Below are 23,906 nucleotides of genomic sequence, written 5' to 3'. Positions count from 1 at the left end.
CCTGGATTCTAGCCGTAGCCCGGATTTGAGATCATGATACCGAAGACCCTTAGCATTTGCTGGCTATTGTTTCATTTGACGGCACATACTGATAATATATTAAGAAAAGTGGGTGGATGGGTGGTTATGAAGGGACCAGAAGAGTGCATTGACACGTATCTTCTGTTGATTTCTATCTTTCTGTTCTTCTTGCAACCTTGGAAATGAATGGAAGTGATAGTTACAGGGTATACTGGTGCGATATTGCTTGGACTATGAAGAGGAGACTCTAGTGGCAAAACCCGCAAATTTGGAATCTTCTAAAATAATTGTCACCTTAACACAGACTTGGCAATGTACTGTTACCTAGCTTTAGAAACATGACTATAACTGATACACCAAATGCATCCATGATCTTTGAGCAGAGGATTTTCTTCTGTCTTGCAGAATCACTAGCCTTTCTCTGGCTTCTTTTTTTTTCTTGCACCACAGATACCTCGAGCCCTTATGTGGCCCTCTGGCCAGCCAGTGACTGACCCCCATCTGAACCCAGGCTGTACTCCTATTATTTATTTATTTATTTATTTATTTATTTATTTAAGATTTAATTTTTTGACAGAGAGAGAGACAGTGAGAGAAGGAACACAAGCAGGGGGAGTGGGAGAGGGAGAAGCAGACTCCCCGCTGAGCAGGGACCCTGATGCGGGGCTCCATCCCAGGACCCTGGGATCACGACCTGAGCCGAAGGCAGACGCTTAACGACTGAGCCACCCAGGCACCTATACTCCTATTTTAAAATACATCTTCCCTCTTCCTGGCCCCAGTAAAAATATCCATTCTCTTAGCGAACCTGCTGTTTGTTGATCTAATTCCAATAATCCAAATAAAGGAAGCTTAACTTTGGAGTGGTTATAGGAACGCGTTTGTATTTTCGGAGTATCTTATAAATTTGCTAACATACTCAGTGGTATAAAGATACTGTATATCTTTTTTCTCAGCACAGCTATATCTACCCTATTAAGAATCTTTCTTTCTGTCAACTCCCCGTCAGCCAGAAAGCCAAATGCGTGGAGCCAGCATGACAGCCATCTGCCATTAACTCACTGCCCCTGCCTCTTTCAAAGTGGTCTGCTACTGAGCAAAAATGACACTACTTAGGTTAAGAATTGGGTTGTACCAGTTATCTATGAATAACTAACATAGAGTTCCTTAAGGTAAGATGCCTTTTAGTACAGATTTGGGACAAAAATTTTTTTTACAGTAGAATAGCAGGTTCCTACTTGCTTTAGATAGGGAAGACCTACATAAAATGTCCAAAAGTCTCAGAAGTGTATGCATATTAAGTATAACCCATTTAACGGTATAGACAAATTTGAAATACCAAGCAGTAGACAAAGAACCCAAGCTAAAAACATTTTTAAACACAAACAGAACTTTTAGAAAGTTTAGTTTTAATGAAGCTTTGTCATCACTTTTCATTCCTACCCAATGCCACTTTTCCATGCTAAAATTTTAGATACCCACATATAGGCAGAAAGATGGAACTGAAACTTTATTCTGCGTGTATATATGCACTGAGGAAATGGGCAAAGAATTTTCCTAACAGCCCTCCCTGAGTCCGGAGGCAGCCGGTGAGGAGGGGTCAGTATCACACAGTTCATCTGTCATTGGGTGAGTGCTCTTAGTAAAGAGGAAAGGGAAGAGGTCTGTTTTCAGCACTCTGACCATATTGACATGCCATTTCAAGATGTTAACTTTCTCTAATGGACACTTCACCAGAATATTGATTATTTTCCTTATCAGTTTATATAAGCTGAGTAGAAACATTTCAACCTTGCACATTTTCTTTCAGTAGTCTAGATCTGCTTTTCTCAACAGATCTCTGTGAGAGAGTGGAGCTCCGGTACGCTTAGTCAGTGGTTCTCACAGTGAGGTCCATGGAGCAGTAGCCTGAACAACAGCTGGGAGCTCTTAGAAATGTAAATTCTCAAGCTCCTCCTCAACACACTAAATCAGGATGGGGTGAGAACCAGCAGCTGGTGTTTTGATAAGTTCTCCAGGTCATTCGAGGCACCCTAAAGTTTGAAAACCGCTATCCTAAGACATCCATTGCATATAATGAGTTAACTTCTTTCCTATTCATCTGGGATGATAGTAGTTGCCTAGAAATATTTCAACTTAGTGCAATTTCTTTTAGTCGTCTTTATGTAATTATTGGTTTTCAGACATTGTAATTCATGCTCTGAAGCTTGGAACATCGATCGATCCCTCTTCTTCTCCCCACCTCTCAACCGAGATTATTCCATCATACTAGTCTGAATTATTGGGTAGGAAAATTAAAATATTATTAGTTTTCTTCTTGCTATGTTTAAACACAAAGGCATATAAATTTCTTTCAAATTAAAATCTTAGATAACAAGTATAAAAATTTCTGTCAGATTAAACTTTCAGATAGTGAATTTCCATATCTTCAGTGGGACTAATTATTGTTTGTGTGTGATTTTTTCTCTTTAAGGATAATAGATCTCTGTTGAGATGTTTGAATGCACAGGGTAAACGAAGGCTACTTGTATTTTTATGGTACCTATTTGTAGCTAGTTTTAAGGAATAGACTCCTTTTAAAAGTATGATAAGTAGTATAAACAACGTGCTTTGGGGATACTCTCCTGCTACAAAAATTGCATTATATAATTCTGTCACACTGAACTTTTTCATAGGAGAAGAAAAGGTTAACAATTAACAACGTAGCTCGACAGTGGGACTTGCAACAGCATCGAATATCCAGTATTGCTCCAAATCAAGATGGAAAAGTTTCTGACTGTCCTCAGGACCCCTCTCAGCTCCGTGGAAGCACCGTCTCTGCATTTCCAGAGGAAACAGGGTATGCAATGGTCTTCTTTCCAGGTACTAGTGTCTTTGGAGAACTGAATTTGGAGCAGAAATGGGAAACCATTTCACATACAGTTATTTAAAAATAGTTTCCTTAAGAAAACCTACTGAGATTAGAAGTTTAAAAGTGAATATGGAAAAACTGCAAGTGTAAGCTGACCCCTAATTAAAACACCCTTCAGTGGTTTCCTATTTTTCATAGGAAAAAAAAATCTAGGTTACTTCATGTAGCCCAGGAGGCCGTCTAGCCACCTCACCTATTTCATCCCATCCCGTCAGCCACTGTTGCGATGCTGCATCAGTGGTTTGCAGTTCAGTTCAGTCCCTACCTCACAGCCTTTCTCCTAAAAACAGTTGTACTGTCCTCTGCCACTACTTCCCTCCCCCTGCCCTAGCTAACACCCAGCCTTAGCGTCTTAGAGGTAAACCGCACCTCCCCTGAAAAGCCTTCCCTAACTACATCCTGGAGACTAGGCTAGATCGGATACGTCTTCTCTCTCAGTACTGTGTACTTCCCCTTCACAGCACTTACCATAACCATAATTAAATAACTAGTGGGGAATTAGTTGTTTCATATCTGTCTTCTCCATTAGAGTGTAAGCTTGAAGAGGAAAAGAATCCTGATTCTGATTCTCGATTGTCTTGACCTCTTTCGTGTCCCCAGCAGCCAGCATAGAACCTTACTCCTAACTAGTAGTAATTAAGCAAATTTTGGCATAAAATCTGAATAATTACTCCAGTTGTGTTCTATAATAACCTTCTATTCCAGTGGCTCACAACCTCTTTTCTTCTATAGCAAATGTGTCACATAATATATATCCCCTCGTTTATGAGCAAATCTGAGCACACTATGTAGATTTTACATATTTCTCTTCCTCTTAAGAAAGTATATTGGAATCAAGTAAATGAGAGAGCTATAAAGCAAATATATCTTTATAGTTTATTTATAATTTTAAAAATGTATAATAATCTATATATTTATATAATTTAAAACAAAGCCTAAAAATCAAAGACAGAATGCATTTCAGTTTTTTTTTTTTTAAGATTTTATTTATTTATTTGACAGAGAGAGGCAGCCAGCGAGAGAGGGAACACAAGCAGGGGGAGTAGGAGAGGAAGAAGCAGGCTCCCAGCGGAGGAGCCTGATGTGGGGCTAGATCCCAGAATGCCGGGATCACGCCCTGAGCCGAAGGCAGACACTTAACGACTGTGCCACCCAGGTGCCCCATGCATTTCGGTTTTGTTTCACTTGATGAAGCACTGTTATCTAATGACCTTAACCAAATTCTGAAGCACACTTCAAACTAAATACAATGTAGCTTTTCTTTCAAGTTTTCAGGTCATATTCTTTAACCTTTTCATGTACAAAGAATGTCATGAAGAAAATAAGAGGCATTAGACTAATATTGTGGAAGTTTTCTTGGAGTTAGAGAGTGTGACATATATTTAGACAAATATACTTCAAAATTTTAATTATAGGATTAATTTGTATTGATCAGTAAACTTCCTTCAGCTCACTTGGGTATCATATCCACATGTCGAACTTCTCAGCTCTTTGAACTAGCAAAATAAAGCAAAAAGAATAGAAATTTTATTTATAATTTATATAACAAATATATATCATTCTTATATTGCCCTAGAGCTTTATTTAATATCATTTTACTTGGTCAGAACTATAACACTTTATAAAGTTAAAACTTTATAGCCCTGAGCTTTAGATTTATGAAATCCTATACAGGTCAGTTTCTGATTGCTGTTTTCTAAAAAACATTTTTTCCTGTCTTCCTTAAGAAGTCTTCTTAGGTCCAAGTTTATTGAAATAAGCTTATACATTACATTCTAAAATTTTAATAAGGTTTTAAAAGTCCTTTCTACATCAACTTTATTTTTATACATAATGTTAGGTAAGAATCTAACTTGATTTTATTTCAGTTGGTTAATTTGATAATAGCATTTCTTAATTAAAGTATTCTCTTTTTTAATGAGAATGCTGTTTTCATCTTATATTAAGTTCCTATAAATATTTGGATAGATTTCTAGACTCTTTCTTTCTTTCTTTCTTTCTTTCTTTCTTTCTTTCTTTCTTTCTTTCTTTCTTCTTTCTTTCTTTCTTTTTCTTTCTCTTTCTTTCTTTCTTTCTTTCTTTCTTTCTTTCTTTCTTTCTTTCTTTTTAAAGATTTATTTGTTTGAGAGAGAGAAAGCATGAGTGGGAGGGGCAGAGGGAGAGGGAGAATCTCAAGCAGACTCCATGCTAAATGCAAAGCCGGACTCAGGGCTCGATTTCCGGACCCTGAGATCATGACTGGGGCTGAAATCAAGAGCTGGACGCTCAACCGACTGAGCCACCCAGGCACCCCTCTTTCTGGATTTTCTATTCCATTTCACTCATCTATTTATCTATTTTAATGCCAATACCAAAACTGCTTGATTATGGTAGTTTCATAGTAAATTTTAATACCTCTGTAGGGGAAATCTGCTTTCACTATTCAAAGTTTTAATCCTTATACATTTGTTCTTCTGATTTAATCTACTGATTAAAATCATTTAATCTACTGATACAACATTGTATATTAAAGTCATTTAATCTACTGATACAACATTGTATATTAACTATACTTCAGTAAAAAATTATTTAATCTAAGTGGAAATGTTAAGAATTGTTTTCAAATGACACTTCCGTTATTCATTTCAGAAGTATTGACATTCTTAAGATAATAAATCATCACTTTAAAAATCATGGTATATCTCCATTTTTTCAGGTCTTGTTTGGTATCCAGAGGGAGCTAATTAGGGAAGTGTTGAAAGATTGAAGGAAAATTCTGAGGAACTAAATGAGTAGAGACCATGAAATTGTAGCAACTATAGTCAGAATTGTTGAATGAGTATTCCAGGAACACAGAGTAGGTAGGTACAACAGTAGAGAAGCTATTTGTTTGATAAAGAGTAAGGAGAAAAAGGATCAAAGATAAAGAATAAAAAATTCAACTGTAATGATAAAAGAAAGAAATTGGGTCATATGATCTAGGCTAGATTTTTAAAGTATTAAAAAATAGAAGATTGCCAGCAGATTAGGAGAAAATTCAGTATTTCTGAGACTGGAAGTCTAAATGAAGTTGAAGATGAGAAGCATATGAAGGAGTGAGTTGAAATAGTGGGAATTTATGGTCAGACTTAAGTTTTTGCAGTTGGAGATTTTAAAGGTGGAACATACGTAAGAGCAATTTGGAGGCCATTATTGTGGCCATGGGAGTGGGTTGTTGGCGAAGAATGGAAGTAAGAGTCATCAGAGAGAGAGCAGTTGAAGCTATTATTGTAGATATTGAAGTTAGTGATGGTAGAGCTAAGTGTGGAACTAGGCCCAGTGTATTCAACAGTGATCAGCCTTATCTCCTTCTAGTCTAAGCCATGCATCCTGTGCTCTTGTTACAGGGCCGTTCACTGTTCACATTTTACTAGTGTTGGCAGCTACAGTGAGCGCAGAAGTGTCTTTGTTTATTAATTGGCTCTTTACCTGGCAAAACGATCTCTGATAGGTATGGATTGCACACTGTTAATATGATCTTCCCAACACTTTGAACTTTTAGGCAGCTTATGGCCAAAAATTCTGTGACCCTCTAAAATAATTTAAACTTATAGAGTCGTCACTTTTATGGTCTCAAAAACAAGTATTCAGTTCCAAGAGAAAGAGGAAGTATCTGTTAGTGAAAATTGTTATGCCTTGTAGTTACTGCCAAGAGTTTCAGAATTTTTATTAGAAGTTCCACAAAGTCAAAGGCCTTTCAAGCAAGAAGCACAAAGGGAGAGTTTGGGAGAGATGGGAAAAGTGATGTATGGTTCAGTGGAGAGGATGTGGAGAACAGTAATGAATCATTGGAAAGGGATCCACAATTTCTGGCAAAAGATTTATTTTTTACTGATGTAAGTTCAAAGTGCCATGGAGACACCATGACATTATCTTGGTCTGACCCTTTTAATGACTTAAAAACTATGAAGTCAAGGAGGCAAAGATGATATTTGAAGTCAGAAAAGTAAAACTCTGAAGATAGTGAATTATTGGTAAAACTTTAATGCAAAATTACTTATAACTTTTAGTGGGAATAGATGATTTCTTCAATTTAGTTTGTGGTTGTCTAATTCATATAAAATCTCTTACATCAGAAAGAAATATTTCTAAAAGAGCTGATTATACCTTGTACGTGTGTTCACCAGGGACTCTTAGTAGAGTATCCAGACTGACTTCTTGAACTTGGAAGTCCTTATTTTATGCTTGAACCTTCCACACCATTTGACATAGTTGACAGTCTTCATCTGAAAAGCTCTTTGCACTGATTTTTCTTTTTTCTTTTTTTTTTTTTTTAAAGATTTTATTTATTTATTTGACAGAGATAGAGACAGCCCACGAAAGAGGGAACACAAGCAGGGGGAGTGGGAGAGGAAGAAGCAGGCTCCTAGCAGAGGAGCCTGATGTGGGACTCGATCCCAGAACGCCGGGATCACGCCCTGAGCCAAAGGCAGACGCTTAACCGCTGTGCCACCCAGGCGCCCCGATGCACTGATTTTTCTGATAGCACATTCACCTGATTTTCCTTTTACTTATGTGGCTACTGTTTTGTTGTTGTTTTTTTTTAAATAATATCTTGCTAGCTCCTTTTTGACCAAATCTCTAACTGTGTATTATGCTTTCTCAACTTACAAGATTTAGAAAGACTTTTTGCTATAACAGACAAGGATTCACTCACTCACTTCTTATCCCCCCAACGCTATATACCTAGAGTTCTTTTACTGATAACTTCCATAATTTATTATAATTAAATCTCTGTTTCTTGTTCCATGTGCTATAGATAGTAGCTTTCAAGTTTGCATTGTGCAAGATGAATCTACCCTTTACTTGTCCCACTTTTTTGCATTGCAACTTTCTATGAGCTATGTTTTTTTAGTTTCCCTTGTGATTTCTTCCTTGACCCATTGTTTAAGAGTTTATTAATTTCCATACATTTGTGAATTTTCCAGATTTCTCTCTGTTATTGATTTTTAGTTTTATTCCATTGTTTCCAGAGATGTTTTATGTGAGGCTTGTTTTGTGGCTTAACATGTAGTCTATTATGAAAGTGTTCCATGCCCACTTGAGAAGAACATACATTCTAATGTCTCTGGGTAGAGTCTTCTATGTATGTTAGATCGAGTTGATGTATAGTGCTCTTGAAGTCCTCTGTTTCCTTAGAGATTTTTCTGCCTAGTTCTACCCATTATTGCAAGTAGGGTATTGAAATCCCCAACTATGATTGCAGAACTATTGCTCCCTTCTGTCACTTCTTGCTTTATGTGTTTTGGATGTTCAGTGCAATATGTTTATAATTGTCACACCTTCCTGATGGATTGACTCTTTCATCGATATAAAATGTCCTTCTAGGTCTCTTGTAACACTTTTGACACGATGTCTCTTTTGTCTGATATTAGCAGCCAGCCACTCAAGCTCTTTTGGTTATCATTTGCATGGAATATCTTTTTCCATCTTTCCAATTTCAATCTGTCTGTGTCTTTTAATCTTGTAGACAGCATATAGTTCAGTCTTGTTTTCTTAATCCATTCAGCTAATAACCACCTTTTAGTTGGAGAATTTAATCGATCAAATCCTGATAAGAAAGCACTTCATTCTGTCATTTTGCTCTTTGATTTCTGTCATATATCTTTTTTGTTCCTCAATTCCTCCACTACTTTTTTTATGTTCAAGGACTTTTTAGTGTGCCATTGTGATTCTCTTCTCATTCCTTTTACTGCATGTATTTCTTAGCTATTGTCTCAGTTGTTACCCTGGGGATTGCAGTTAACATCTTAATTAATAACAATTTAGTTTGCATTAATACCAACTTAGTTGCAATAATATATAAAAACTTTGTTCCTATATAGTTTCACTCTGTTTATGTTATTATTGTCACAAATTTCATCTTTATACATTAAGTGCACATTAACATAGATTTATAATTATTTTATGAATTTGTCTATTAAATCATATATAGAGAAAGAAGATTTACCAGCCAAAAATACAGTTATACTGTCTTTTATATTTACGTATGTAATTGCCTTTCCAGGTATTCTTTATTTCTTCATATGGCTTTGAGTTACTGTCTAGTGTCCTTTTATTTCAATTTAGGTGACTAGCATTTCTTATAGGGCAAGTGTACTAGCAATGAATTCTCACAGCTTTTGTTTATCTGGGGCTGTCTTACTTTCTCCATTTCAAAGTGCAGCTTTGCTGGATATAGAATTCTTGGTTGAAAGTTTTTTCTTTCAGCACTATAAATATGGCATCCCACTGCCTTCTGCCCTCCATGGTTTCTGATGAGAAATTGGCTGTTAATTTTGAGGGTCCCTTGACCAGTCACGTCTCTCTTGCTGTTTCAAGAGTCTCCCTTTGTCTTTGCCTTTCAACTATTGGAGATGAGTGCTTACAAAAGAACTTAACAAAGCCCTTATTCCCCCAACCATCTCCTTCCTCAGCCTCTTTTCTTTGCCTCAGGCTTTTTGCTCTGTCTGTTGTTTGCCACGTGTGGTGCACCTAAATACACTTTCATGTTTAAGTGTTCTCAACAAATGCCACCTAGGAAGCCACCGCTGCCCAGGGAAAGTTCTGAGACAGATGAAACAAAGGCAAGCTCTTTAGTTGATCCTTCAGGGAACCACTAGACAGGTCAAAACACGCAACCCCAAGTTTTTGAGAGCAAAGTATGTATTGCTGTTTCTGGTACCAGCAACCTGCACAAAGAATATGGGCTCCCATCTTCAACACCGCCGCTGAGTTGGGGAGTAGGGCATGTTAACAGGGTAAGTTACAATTCACAGAACTCTCTTACTGAAATTTGGCATGGTTTTTCTTTGTTACACATTTCTCTGGTGGTTGTAAATTTTTGTTAGATGCCAGAGTTCTGAAAAAGTTGATTCTGACAGCTTTTGCTAGGATATTTGTCGCTTTTGTGAAGGAGAGGAGTTTTAGAGTTCTACTGCTTTCTCTCATTTGGAACCCCAGTTTTGCTATATTCTATGAGCTATACTTTTACATTTCAATTTTAATATTATTTATATCTGTTCTATAACCATAACGTTGTCAACTGGTAGTCTCTAAAGGTTGAAAACCAGTAGCAGTGTTTACGTTGCTGTGCTTATGCAACTGTCTTTTACTTGAGCATTAAGTAGTGTACTGTGATTACGTCTCATTTTCTGCTTCCTAAACCATTCAAGGAAAATACTCTTAGCATCAAATTCAGATGGCCCCCTCCTCATCACACTTCAAAACATGTTCAAAACCATACCACACTTTAGTTTGCTTCCCACTTGAGCCACGCTTTTCTTACATGGTTTGTTTTTATCTGGAGTTTCTGATTGCCTGTCTTTTATTCTTGTTGTTGTTATTATTATTATTTATTAAACAAAGAAATGTGTGCTGCCTTTACTACATTCCAGTTTCTTTGAACTTCTTGTTTATCTGTTGAATAGGGTTTACTCTTCTTGAAGCCTGCTCTCTCCCTGACCTTATAAACTTCCTTTTGGACCATTGTTTACAGTTTATTATTTTACATCATATTACTAGTAGCCTTTTCTTGCCTTATGTATCTTTCTGATATCCTCAAGTACTTCTGTCCTCTCAACCTCTAGATAGTAGAGTTACTCAGATTTTAGTGCTGAGCCTTCTTTTCACTCTCTGCTTTCCCCTAAGCAATCTCATAATGTCTTTGCCTTTAAATAACATTTGTATTTTGAAGATACCCAATATATATATACCTTCTCTTTTATGGTTCATCCATTTGGATTGTATTTAAGAAAAATCAATCCTTTACTACATTGAGATTATAACAATATCCTCCCATTTTGTCTTCCTAAAGGTTTAAAATTTGGCTTTTCATATTTTAGTTTTTATTACACTTGGAATTGATTTGTAAGTTTGAGATTGAGGTCTGATTTGTTTGTTTTTCTCATATGGGAATAACCAATTGCCCCAGTGCTCCATATTGCGTATTCTTTCCTTCTCCCACTGATCCACAATGCCACTCGGCCTGACTGTTTTATTGACAGTGGGAGAAGTAGGTGGTAGGGCCCTTTTACAGATCTTCAATTAAAGCCCCTGTATTCAGTCTTACTTCTACTCCCATCTTCTATCATATCTACTGTTCTTTCCTTTCCAAAAGCCCTCCTGGGCAGTTTGGCTGTCATCTTTGTTCTTGTCCCCAGTGCATATGCCAAGCAATAACTTCCTTTGTTTTTCTTCGTCATTCAACATTCTTTACTTTCCAGCTTCCAGAAGTTTTCTAAACTTACAGCAGATTGTCCCTCCCCCACCCCCAACTGTTGTACTACTCGTGGGTTTACATCAGTCCAGTTACTTTAATGGGGTTTTAGAGGGAGATTTCAAGCACATGTGTTCAGTCTTTGTGCTAGTTTATCTGAAAGTACACAGTGAAGTGTTTTAAGTTTTAGAAGGTGCGTTACTATATTCTCTGTCTTTAAAAATATAATTAAATTTCATCTTTCTAAATGATATAAGCCTGACTCTTTCTGAAAGTAGAGAGCTAGAGGGTCACAAAGTCCCTTCCTTAGGGTTCCAATTTGTTTTTTAATACCGCATAAGTTTTTCCATTTTTAACAATCCCATTTATAGTCTTAAGTTTTTCATAATGCCAAAAAAGTGGCTAATTCTTGTGTTAGAGTGTCTGTGACCTTTGGCTTATGGGTGTGTAACTAAATGCCTGGAAACAAGTACCCATGAAAAAATTATAGGCACATAAAGAGAAGAAATTCTGTAAAACTTTGGTATATCCCATTAATGATTTCACTGTTCACTGTACTTGGGACAGCTCTACAGTAAAGTGACATATTGCAGGTTTCTTTCCTCTGCCAGAAATGGGAAAGTACTTGGTGTAATGTTTTCTTTGCTTACATTGGATGCATGCAGTGAAGCTGGTTTATTTTTGGTCATTTCCTGTCTATGAAGACTGTGGTACTTTAGCCAACACTACCATAATAAAATATAATGCATAAAATGAATTTCCACACCTACGAATGTTGTAATAGAAATTCATAAAATACGTTATTATAGGAATCAGCACCACTTATTCATCGGGAAAAGAATCTTCCGAAATATTTTAAGTCTTTCTGTTCTAGCCTGTTATAGAAAGCCTAAAGATTTTTAAAAACACACCAAAAAACCCCATAATCCTCTGAAATATTGTCTTTTTTTTTCCATTTAGGCGTTTAAGAGTATATTCTTTTTTTCAGCCTGGCTTTCAGGGACTTGTTACTTTATTGCATTAAATTAATTACTCTGTCTTTTCTTAGAGTTCTATACTAATCAAGAAGGCATAGAATATTTTTCTGACCCATTCTGTATAAAGATCAAATTGATTAAATGAACATTTGTACTTGTAATTAACCACTTGATTGTGAAGATCTTGAAGAGAATTCCTATTTGATGGCAGATATTTGAGGTGGGAAATATACATGGAATGTATTGGGCTTCATGGGAAAACAAATTTTAAAACATGGATCCTCCATAGAAGAATGCCACATTTCTTAGAGTTGTTAATTTAGACTAGACAGGGGCTGAAAACTAGACCACTTGACCCAGTCGCCTATTATAAAAATTTGAGCCACATTTGGTTCTTTCTTCTCCTTTATTCCCCAATATCAGTCACTAAGTTCTGCTTTTATTTTTTCTTTAACATGTTATATCATGTTCTCTTCTTTTATTAATAATAGTCACTAAATTGTATTGAGCTGACCATGAGATATGGTTCCGAATATTTCTAGTCTATAACAACTTCGAAAAAATATGTATTATAATCACCATTTACGTACAAGGAACCAAAACTACAAAGAAACTAAATCACTTGCTCCCTGAGTCCTCTGTTTATCAGTGGCAATCTGGGATTTGAACTAGGGTCTGTCTGGTGTTCTTGCCAACTCCATTTCTACTACCATGACCTCCTTTCTGTTATGCCCTTATATGATCTAGTCGACACCATAGCACTGCTTTTCCTATTAATGTCCCTCCATCCAGCCTCTCCCTGCTATATCTTCCACAAAGTTGGCCAATTTATCTCTCCGAGGTAGATCCTTAAGGATCAAGAAATGCCTTGCTCGTCTTTGTAACCAGCACCAGCACCTCGCTCCACGCATGGTGCATTGGAGGTGCTTAAGAATGTGCATCAAATATGGTCCTGTTACCTTTTTATTTTGCTCTTTTATTATTTTTTCTGCCCTTCAACCTTCTAGGATAAAATCTAACTTTTCAGCTTCATCTTCAGCTACGACTCTTCCATGTGTTTCAGTGTTTTAGCCATATTGAAATTGTTCTTAACTGAATATGTTATATGTAATTAGGCTTCTATGGCTTTCTTCATTTAGTTTTTCTTACCTGAAGTGTGCTTCCTCCTTCTACTTCTGGTGAAATTCTACTGTTCATCTTTCAAGGATCAGTTCAAATGCTGCCTCCTTTTGAAAACTGACTTCTCCCCGCTAGAAGAATTCCTTCCTCTGTGTTCTCATAGCATATCATTTAAGTACTCATTATATGAAAATGAGCACATTGTATTACCATTAATATATATATTTGTCTTGTTCTCTACCCTCCATCCATATTGGGAGCTCTTTATTGGGAGCAAGTAAGTCTTAATTTATCTTTATATCCCCAGCACCTATCCTAACACCCAACACATACTAAGCTCTACAGATAAACCTATTTGTTTAAGAGAGGTTGAGGTCATTTCAGTTTAATTATATTTCATGTGTTTATTAAATTAATTGCAGAGTATGATTAGAGCAGTTATATTTATGAGACTATAGCCCTATAAAAGTGAGGAAAAGGTTTGATATACTCAACACTTGCACGTGATCTCTACACTGACTGTCCTTATCAATACAGGTGGGTTAATTGCCTATGCCAGAATCCTTAGCAGTGCCCTGTATATAATGGGCTTTCAGCAAATGTTTGCTGAATAAATGAACAAATGAAATAATATGTAGGTATGAATGAGTACAAAATTGTGGACACACCAACCAAGCATACACGGAAAACTGGAGGGACAATGCCCAACATACACAAGCATTTTTAGCAAACTTTCCAAGTAATTTTTTGTGCAAATCAGAGCATACCTTCCCCCAAGAACAGGTTCCTCTACTCTATATTGGCCAGAGTTTGAGGCAAAACTCAAGCCTCATTCAGAAAACAACTGAAATGGGTTAGCTGTTGTGTGACCTGTTTAACAGGGGCTACATTTCCTGTTGAGAAAGACGAACCTTTCTATAGCCCAGAAAACTCACCATTCGTTTTTTACAGAATGCCCATGTGAAATCTATGTAAGTTAGAAACTACTTCTGCTTTCTTTTGTAGCCATATTACTATTTTGCCGAGTGTAGACTTACTTATTATTTCACTTGTTTTCCCAATAGTTTGCTTGACAAACCTTTATACAAAATAAATAATCCCTTTCTGATGAAAGGCCTTTTATCTTGGAGTTTATATTCTTTAACTTTTAATCATATGGAAAAGAAAAAGAAAGGCAAGACACTTCCAAAAGATTTATTCATAGCTCTGATTCCCCATCGTTTCTACATTAAAATGAACTTGGTTTGCTGGGTATCGTGGCCATTAGGCATCACTACATCAACTAGCTAGGTTTTTTTTTTCCTTGCCTTGACCTTATTTCTTCATTATCTGCCTTTGCCTCACCTGAGAAGACCTTGCTAACCCTTACAGTCTGTATCTGTATCACTGATTCTGCCCCTTTGCTCAAACCACAGCTTATACTTTGAACATCCTTCTTAAGATTCAATAGACAGTCATTAAAAACTTCGTCATTGTCTCACTTCATTAATTCATTCAAGAAATATTTACTGAGGGGCGCCTGGGTGGCACAGCGGTTAAGCGTCTGCCTTCAGCTCAGGGCGTGATCCCGGCGTTGAGGGATCGAGCCCCACATCAGGCTCCTCCGCTATGAGCCTGCTTCTTCCTCTCCCACTCCCCCTGCTTGTGTTCCCTCTCTCGCTGGCTGTCTCTATCTCTGTCAAATAAATAAATAAAATCTTTAAAAAAAAAAAAAGAAATATTTACTGAACACAGCATGTGCTAGGAGCTGTGCTAGGTGCCACATCTACTAAGGTGACGAAGTCGAAGCGCTCAAGGATCACAGCGTTTTGGTAAGAGAGACAGACAAGCAGGTAATTGCCACGCAGTGCAGTAAGTGCTGTAACAGGGGTGTGCGCTCTTTCCAGCAAGCCTTCTGTATTGTAGTGGCAGTGAAATAGAACTCGTATCCTGTATCTTATTCCAGAAATGACTGTCTGCTTTACATAGCTCAACACAAAGCTGGCACACAAAGTACAATACAAGGAACTCTTAATTCTGTCTTATTTTTGTTCTGTTATCAGCCTTTACCTTTATAGGATTATAGGTTATTCAAATACTACTGCTCGTTGAATGTCTAACTACTGTCATATAATAATCATTGTCTTAAGCACGAGTCTGGCAGAAATAAAAAGACTCTTTGTATTTTCTTAGTTGCATATTCACTTCAAATTGACCGTTATTACCTAGCTTGTTACTTTACACATAGATGCGTTACAGGTTAACCAGTGCCTCTGAGAGAAATGCACGTAAGTCCAGTAAAACATAATAGAACAACAAGGCAATGGCGTGTCGGTCTTCTCCTCCAGTATCGGCATTATAAAAAATCTGAAGCTCTTTAATAATTCGTTTATTCAACATACATTGCGAAAAGCCCATCATTACCAGGCCCCAGAGCCCCAAAGATGAGAAAATATAGCCTCTAGCCTCAAGGAATTCACTGATAGAGAAGGCAAATTGTATGTTATGATATAGTAAGAGAAGTGAAATATTGGAGGAGTATATAGAAGTTCATAGGAGCACGAAAGAAGGCAAAGTACTAATATTAGTAAAGGCAAATAAATACTGCTAGAAAGCAAAAATAGCAGAACAAAAACATAAAGAACAAAAGCCAAGCCTTGTTTGAATTTTGAGATTGGGTAAAATAAATAGTTATGTCTCTATTCACAAATCAGAAAATTCGAGTTGGATTGAGCTATTTTTTTTCTTCTCTGGCTATCATTTGGGTACCTTTTGCAGAAAATGTGGCCCCTACTTTGGAAATAGTAACAATTATCATTTTCAGTAAAGTATGTGAAGTGATTTTGTGTATATTATATATGTATATGTGTGTGTATATGTATACATATGTAGAGACAGATTTTAAATAGTGAATTATTTTTCATCATCTTAAGTTTCAAAATGGGGAAGAAATCTTCATTAATTTCACTGCTTGTAATGTAGTATGCAATTGCAAAAGGTCCGACAACATTGAGGTATTCAAAAAACAGGAAGTCAAAGTTACCCCTTTATCTAGCTTCTGAGAGGTAAACTATTGTTAACAGTAATTACGTGTCTTCCCACGTGTTTTATAAATATATTTTTGTATTATATGGTTCTTAATATAGAAATAGTGTTCTGGAAAATGCAGGTTTTTTTTCTGCTAGACAGTGGGATACTTTATAGATTAGGAAAACATATTTGTGCTAACATGAAAAGATATCCAAAAAAAAGAAAAGATATCCATGATATACTAAATCAATTGTTTTAAAACTAAATAAGATATCAATTACCTTTAATTGGTATAAATAATTTGGGTTTAAAGTGGTATTTTTTTGTTCACATGTGCCTCTTTTTTAATTAACATTAAAAACATTAAAAAACTAGAAGAATACAAAACTTCCCAATATTCTGTTGAAATTTAATCTTTGGTGCTCTGGGTTTAATTATTGAAACAAAAAATGGATATAAAATTTCAAATACCTTTGCCAACAGGTTTTTATTGTCTCTTATTTACTTTTCATGATAAGACTTTCATTTAAAATTGTATGTTGCATTTTCCAGGTCTCTGGACTCAGGACTCACCAGTGCTTTACAAGGTTTATCTGTCACAGACACACACCTTGTTGAAGTGGATGGGGACACACTTTCCCTGTATGGTTCAGGAGCACTGGAATCTCTAGATCGGAACTGGAGTGTTCAAACAGCAGGAATGGTGACAACAGTGTCCTTCACCTTCATAGAATTTGATGAAATCGTCCAAGTGCTTCCCAAATTGAAGATTAAATTTCCTAATTCTCTGGTAAACATTTCCTTGTAGTAGTATATTGGAATTATTCTCAGTCATGACGTGCGTATTCAGGCCGAAGACCTGTTTTCACTTTTATTTATGCAGTTTCTATCTGGCCGGGAAACTAAGTTTTTGTGTTGATTTTCCGGATCTGGGATTTAAATTAGTATTCATAAATGGCCTTGCAGTTTTCTGTTAATATTAGAAATTATCTCTCTATAAAATGATTCTTTATGGAGTATAAAGAACTAATATAATTCTATTCAAATTATGTATTTCTACTTTATAAAGCATTCATCAGGACCTCACCTAATATATATTATATATTCATTTATCCTACCCGGTATTAATGGGACATGTACATTTATATATAATTTTTATAGTAGTCCCCTAACAACATCTAAAATAATTTGAGTAGCTCATTTAAAATTAGTTCGAGAAGGGGAAATGGTGGAATAGGAAGATCCTAAGTTCACCTCATTCTGTGGCTACAGCTATGTAACACCCACATCAATGTAATAACCCAGAAAATGACCCGAAGACTGGCAGAACAGACTCTCCGTGGCTTAATGTAAAAAAGAGGCCACATTGAAGAGGGTAGGGAGGGCAGAGATAGGTCGGAAGATAAACAGACCTGCGGAACTGTCCATAGGAGAGGAGAGGAGCAGACCCCATGTCAGGCATCCCAGGCATGGGGACGTGCACTGGGAAGATGAATCCCTATAACATTTGGCTTTGAAAACCAGAGGGGCCTAACTCCATGAATTCTTACAATCAGTGGGGCTTAACACCTGGAAATTTAAAAATAAGTGAACTCGGCTCTGGGAGAAGAGGAAACTGAGTTTCCACCCTTAAAGAAATAGCACAACAAACCTCTCCACTGACATACAGTATAGAAACAGCAGTTTAAAAAATACCTGGGATATATGGGAAGGAGATTTATTTACTGGTCTCAGAGCAAGTGGTGGAGGGGCAGAGATCTTTTGGAGCCCTTTCCAAGAGCAAAAGAGCTGGCAGGTGCCATTTCCCTCTCCCACTCCACAGCCTAGGTACACAGACACCTGCAGGAGCGAGCACAACACTAACACTATCCACGTAGATTGTGAGCGGCATGCCCCATCCCTGCACACTCCCGTGAACATGCCCCCTCCATCCTGGCCTGGGCAGGAGGTTTCCTGAGTGTCAGCAGGTCCCTTCCTGCAGTGGATGGATGCAGACCTTGCTGGCACCATGAGCTCTGTACCCGCACTCTCCTATGGGACCTGCCCCTTCTAATCTACCCTTGACCAGAGCCCATCCAAAGCAGTGCCGCAAGCCTGGTACTATGCAAGCAGCCCCCAAAGGGGCCAACACCACTCCAAAATGACTCCTGCCCTGGGCAGAGGGGAAGATAACCGTACACACAAGTCTGACTGTGACACCAGCAATGGGCTGGAGGCAGATAACGGGTCTGACTGCAGGCCTCACCCACCAATGAAAGCTTCTCAGGGGACAGCACAGGGAAAGTGCCCTGCAGTTCAGTGCTACTGCATCTCTGGCAAGCGCCTGGTCTGACTCAACTCAAGCCCACTAACAACACAGGGACCAAACCCTGCCCATAACAGACAGAGAGAGCCATTGCAGATGACTGGACTGAAGGCAAACACAGCTTAGCCACAATAGTGGGGCACACGCAACACACATAAGAGACACCACTGAAGCACTGGGTTCCGGTAAACAGGGGGCACTGCTCTGCAAGGGCACTACAGGACCTCTCCTTAAGGCTGCTATTTTCAAGAGCAGGAGATGAGCTGACTTTTTCAACACACAGAAACAGACACAGGGAGTTAGACAGAATAGGAAACAGAGAAATATGTCCCAAATGAAAGAACAGGACAAAATCACAAGAGAGCTAAATGAAATGGAGATAAGTAACGTATCTGATAGAGAATTTAAAGTAATGGTCATAAAGATACTCATTGGGCTTGAGAAAAGAGTGGAGGACCTCAGTGAGACCCTCAACAAAGAGGCAAAAAACATAAAAAAAAAAAAAAAAGAACCAATCAGAGATGAAGAACTCAGTAATTGAAATTAAAAATACACTAAATGGAATAAATGGTAGGCCAGAAGAACCAGAAGAACAGATCTGCAATCTGGAGGACAGAGTAAGGGAAAGCAATCAGTCTGAACAGGGGAGAGAAAAATAATAATAAAAAATGGAAATAGACTAAGGGAACTCAGCAACACCATCAAGCATAATAACATTCACACAGTGGGGACCCCAGAAGAGGAAGAGAGAGAAAAGGGGGCAGAAAATTTATTTGAAGAAATAATAGCTGAAAACTTCCCAAATCTGGGGGGAAAACCAGAAATCCAGATTCAGGAGGCATAGAGAGCCCACAACAAAATCAACCCTAGGAGGTCCACACCAAGACACATAGTAATTAAAATGGCAAAAAGTAGTGGTAAAGAGAGAAGTTTGAAAGCAGCAAGAGAAGAGAAAACAATTACATACAAGGGATACCAGCTGATTTTTTTCAGTAGAAACTTTGCAAGGGCAGAAAGGAGTGGCATGATAAATTCAAAGTGCTAAAAGAAAAAAACCTGCAACCAAGAATGATCTATTCAGCAAGGCTATCATTCAGAATAGAAAGAGAGATAAATAAATTCCCAGACAAACAAAAATTAAAAGAATTCATCACCACTAAACCAGCCGTTCAGGAAATGTTAAAGGGGACTCTGAGTGGAAAGGAAAGACAATAAGCAGGAGTAAGAAAAGTAGGAAGCACAAAAGCAGTAAAATTAAGTATATCCATAAAAATCAGTCAAAGACTCCAAAAAAGGATATGAAGTATGACCCAATACACCTAAAATGTGGAGGGGAGAGGAGTAAAATTTTAGTGCTTTTATAATGAGTTCAAACTTAATAGAGACTGCTATGTGCATAAGATATTATATATAAATCTAATGGTAATCACATAACAAAAACCAGTAATAGATATGCAAAAAATAGAAAGAAATCCAAGTATATCACTAGAGAAAATCAGCAAACCATGAGAGATGAAAGCAAGAGAAGAAAGGAACAGGAAGAACTACTAAAACAAACGTAAAACATGCAACAAAATAAGTACTACCCGTCAATAATTACTTTGAATGGGAATGGACTGTGCTCCAGTTGAAAGACATAGGGTGATGGAATGGATAAAAAAGAAAGACCCATCTGTATGCTGCCAACAAGAGATTCTTTTCAGACCTAAAGATACCTGCAGATTGAAAGTGAAGGGATGGAAAAACATTTATCATGCGAATGAAAGTGAAAAGAAAGCTGGGATAACAATACTTATATCAGACAAAACAGACATTAAAACAAAGACTGTAACAAAAGGCAGAGACACTATATAATAATAAAGGGAACAATCCAACAAAAGATTTTAACAGTTGTAAATATTTATGCACCCGACATGGGAGCACCCAAATACATAAAACAGCTAAAAACAAACATAAAGGAAGTAATCAATAGTAGTACAATAATAGTAGGGGATTTTACACCCCATTTACATCAATCGATAGATCGTCCAAATGGAAAATCATCAAGGCTTGGAAGGACACGTTGGACCAGATGGTTCTAACAGATATATTCAGAACATTCCGTCCTAAAGCACAGAATACACATTCTTTTCAAGTGCACATGGAACATTCTCTGGAATAGATCATGTATTAGGCCACAAAACAAGTCTCAACACATTCAAAGAGACTGAAGTCATACCATGCATTTTCTCTGACCACAACACTGTGAAACTAGAAATCAACCACAAGAAAAAATCAGGAAAAGACACAAATACATGGAGGTTAAATAACATGTTACTAAACAATGAATGGGTCAACCAAGAAATCAAAGAGGAAATAAAAAAAATACATGGGGACAAATGAAAATGAAAGCACAATGGTCCAAAATCTTTAGGGATGCAGTAAAAGCTGTTTCTTGAGGGAAGTTTAGAGCAGTACAGATCTACCTTAGGAAGGGAGAAAAATCTCAAACAACCTAATCTTACACCTAAAGGAGCTAAAAAAGAACAAACAAAACCCAAAATGAATAGAAGGAAGCAAATAATAAAGATTGGAGCAGACATAAATGAAATAGAAATAAAAAACAGTAGAACAGATGAATGAAACAAGGAGCTTGTTCTTTGAAGAGATCAACAAAATTAATAAATGTTTAGCCAGATTCATGAGAGAGAGAGAGAGAGAGAGAGAGAACTCAAAATCAGAAATGAAAGAGGAGAAATAACAACTGAAACCACAGAAAGAACAAAGGATTACAAGAGAATATTATAAAAAATTATATGCCAACAAACTGGATAACCTAGGAGTAATTTACAAATTCCTAGAAACATATAAACTACCAAAACTGAATCAGGAAGAAATAGAAAATTTGAACAGACTGATTACCAGCAGCGAAATTGAATCAGTAATCAAAAGGTCCCAACAAACAAAAGTCCAGGATCAGACAGTTTCACAGGTGAATTCTACCAAACATTTGAAGGCAGATGGGGGAATGAACCATGAGAGACTATGGACTCTGGGAAACAAACTGAGGGTTTCAGAGGGGAGAAGGGTGGGGGAATGGGATAGGCTGGTGATGGGTAGTAAGGAGGGCACGTATTGCATGGTGCACTGGGTGTTATATGCAAGTAATGAATCATGGAACTTAACATCAAAAACTAGGGATGTACTGTTTAGTGACTAACATAATATAATAAAAAAATATTTTAAAAAATAAAATGTGAGAATCAGAAAAAAAAAATAAAAACAAGTTAATACGTATTCTTCTCAAACTATTCCAAAAAATAGAAGAGGAAGGAAAGTTTCCAAATTCATTCTATGAAGCCAGCATTATCCTGATACCAAAACCGGATAAATATATACAAAAAAAGAGAGCTACAGGCCAATATCTTTGATGAACATAGATGCAAAAGTCATCAACAAAACACTAGCAAACCAAATGCAGCAATACATTAAAAAAAAGTCATTCACCACGATCAAGTGGGATTTAATTCCAGGATTGCAGGGGTGATTTAGTATTCACAGATCAATCAACGTGATTCATCACCTCAACAAGAGAGAGGTTAGAAATCACATGATCATTTCAATAGATAGAGATAAAGCATTTGACAAAGTGCAACATCCACTCATGATAAAAACCCTCAACAAAGTAGTTTTAGAGGGAACATACCTCAACATAATAAAGGCCATCTATGAAAACCTATAACTCACATCATACTCAATGGTGAAAAACTGAGAGCTTTTCCCCTAAGATCAGAAACAAGACCAGGATGTCCACTCTCACCACTTTTATTCACGAGTCCTGGAAGTCCTAGCCACCACAGTTAGACAGGAAAATAAATAAAAGGCATCCAGATTGGTAAGGAAGAAGTAAAACTTAAACTGTTTGCAGATGACATGATACTATACATAGAAAACCTAACAACAGACTCCACCAAAAACTACTAGAACTGATAAATGAATTCAGTAAGGTTGCAGGATACAAAAGCAATATACAGAAATCCATTGCATTTCTATACACTAATAATGAAATAGTGGAGAAATTAAGAAAACAATCCTATTTACAATGGCATCAAAAATAATAGAATATCTAGGAATAAATTTAACCAAGGAGGTGAAATACTTAGACTCTGAAAACTATAAATTTTCTTTCTTTCATGAAAGAAATTGAAGATGACACAAAGAAATGGAAAGGCATTCCGTGCTCATGGATTGGAAGAAAAGTTAAAATGTCCATACTCCCCAAAGCAATCTACAGATTTAATGCAATCCCTATCAAAATACCACCAGCATTTTTCACAGAGCTAGAATAAACAATCCTAAAATTCGCATGAAACCATAAAAAAACCCAAATAGCTAAAGCACTCTTGAAAAAGAAGAACAAAACTGGAGGTATCACAATCCCAGATTTCAAGATATACTACAAAGTTGTAGTAATCAAAACTGTGTGGTATTGGCACAAAAATACACACATAAATCAATGGAACAGAGTAGAGAGCATAGAAATAAACCCATGATTATATAGTTAATTAATCTTCGACAAAGTAGGCAAGAATATGCAATGAGAAAAAGACAGTCTTTTCAACAAATGTTGTTGGGAAAACTAGACAGTTACATGCAAAAGAATGAAACTGGACCACTTTCTTACACCATAAACAAAAATAAACCCAAAATGGATTAAGGACGTAAATGTGAGACCTGAAACCATAAAAATCCTGGAAGAGAAAAAAGGCAGTAACTTAATTCACATTGGCTGAAGCAACTTCTTTCTAGATAGGTCTTCTGAGGCAAGGCAAACAAAAGTAAAAATTATTGGGAATGCATAAAAATAAAAAGCTTCTGCACAAAAAAAGGAAACATTCATTGAAACTAAAAGGCACCTACTGAATGGGAGAAGATATTTGCAAATGACATCCAGTAAAGGGTCAGTGTCCAAAATGTATAAGGAATGTATACAACTCAACACCAGATGCACAAATAATCTAATTAAAAATGGGCAGAAGACACGAACAGACATTTCTCCAAAGGCAAACAGTAGCCCACAGGCATATGAAAAGATGTTCAACATCACTCATCATCAGGGAAATACAAATCAAAAACACAATGAGATATCACCTCACACGTGTCAGAGTGGCTAAAATTAAAAAGACAAGAAACAAAGGTGTTGGCTAGGATGTGGGAAAAAAGGAATGAACCCTTGCATGCTGTTGGTGGGAATGCAAACTGTTGCGGCCACTGTGGGAGGAAGTATGGAGATTTCTCCAAAAATTAAAAATAAAACCACTCTACGATCTAGTAATTGCACTACTAGGTATTTACTCAAAGAATATGAAA

General features: G+C 36.9%; 1 protein-coding gene across 4 annotated transcripts in view; it reads left to right on the top strand.

The window, feature by feature from the left end:
* LRRC49 (leucine rich repeat containing 49) overlaps positions 1 to 23,906 on the top strand; it is a 154,618-nt gene that overhangs the window by 105,172 nt on the left and 25,540 nt on the right. For all 4 annotated transcript variants that reach the window (XM_045810682.2, XM_087856817.1, XM_045810681.2 and 1 more), the window contains 2 exons: positions 2,697 to 2,860; positions 16,805 to 17,042. In XM_045810682.2, the coding sequence (XP_045666638.2) occupies positions 2,697 to 2,860; positions 16,805 to 17,042 (402 nt within the window). The remainder of the gene's footprint in view (positions 1 to 2,696; positions 2,861 to 16,804; positions 17,043 to 23,906) is intronic.

This window comes from Ursus americanus, chromosome 28 (genome assembly GCF_024610735.1).
Source record: "Ursus americanus isolate L20-20 chromosome 28, mUrsAme1.1.p, whole genome shotgun sequence".
Taxonomy (NCBI): Eukaryota; Metazoa; Chordata; class Mammalia; order Carnivora; family Ursidae; genus Ursus; species Ursus americanus.
The sequence above is the reverse complement of the archived record's forward strand: the minus strand, read 5'-3'. Positions and strand labels throughout refer to the sequence as shown.